General features: G+C 66.6%; 1 protein-coding gene across 1 annotated transcript in view; it reads left to right on the top strand.

Annotated features, from left to right (window-relative positions):
• LOC122547922 (ephrin type-B receptor 3-like) overlaps positions 1 to 909 on the top strand; it is a 36,482-nt gene that overhangs the window by 7,018 nt on the left and 28,555 nt on the right. Inside the window, exon 3 of the mRNA XM_043686481.1 lies at positions 107 to 779. Within this exon, the coding sequence (XP_043542416.1) occupies positions 107 to 779 (673 nt within the window). The remainder of the gene's footprint in view (positions 1 to 106; positions 780 to 909) is intronic.

Below are 909 nucleotides of genomic sequence, written 5' to 3'. Positions count from 1 at the left end.
GCGCGGTTGGGGGGGGGTGGGGGGAGGATGCGACTGGGGACCGGAGTGGGCGTGGTGCGTGACCCTGTGTCGTGTTGTGTGTGGTTCCCCCCCACCCCCCTCGCAGTGGGAAGAGCTGAGCGGGATCGACGATGAGACGAACACCGTGCGGACATACGAGATCTGCCAGATCAACAAGCCGAACCAGAACAACTGGCTGCGCACCACCTACATCCCACGGCGCGGGGCCCAGCGGGTCTACGTGGAGCTGAAGTTCACCATGCGGGACTGCGCCTCCATCCCTGACGCCCGCGGCTCCTGCAAGGAGACCTTCAACGTCTACTACTTCGAGTCGGACTCCGACTCGGCCACCCGGAGCTCCCCGGCCTGGATGGAGAACCCTTATGTCAAGGTGGACACGGTGGCCGCCGACTCGGTCTTCCCCGACAAGACGCGGGGTCGCGCCAACACCAAGACCCTCCACCTGGGCCCGCTCAACCGTAACGGCTTCTACCTGGCCTTCCAGGACCAAGGGGCCTGCATGGCGCTCCTCTCCGTCCGCGTCTACTTCAAGAAGTGCCAGGCCCTGGTCTCCGGCTTCGCCTCCTTCCCCGAGACGGTAACCGGCGCCGAGCCCACCTCGCTGGTCATCGCCCCCGGCGCCTGCGTCCCCAACGCCGTGGAGGTCTCCATCCCCCTCAAGCTCCACTGCAACGGCGACGGCGAGTGGATGGTGCCCTTCGGCGCCTGCACCTGTGGGCCCGGATACGAACCGGCAGAGAAGCACACCGCCTGTAAAGGTCAGCATCGCCGTGGGGGGGTGGGCTAGGTGGGGAGAGATGCGCCGAACCGCCTGCAAAGGTCAGCGTCGCCATTGGGGTGGTGGGCTAGGTGGGGAGAGACGGGCCGAACCGCCTGTAAAGGTCAGCA

Source organism: Chiloscyllium plagiosum, unplaced genomic scaffold (genome assembly GCF_004010195.1).
Source record: "Chiloscyllium plagiosum isolate BGI_BamShark_2017 unplaced genomic scaffold, ASM401019v2 scaf_5211, whole genome shotgun sequence".
NCBI lineage: Eukaryota > Metazoa > Chordata > Chondrichthyes > Orectolobiformes > Hemiscylliidae > Chiloscyllium > Chiloscyllium plagiosum.
This window is presented reverse-complemented; position numbering and strand designations above follow the sequence as displayed.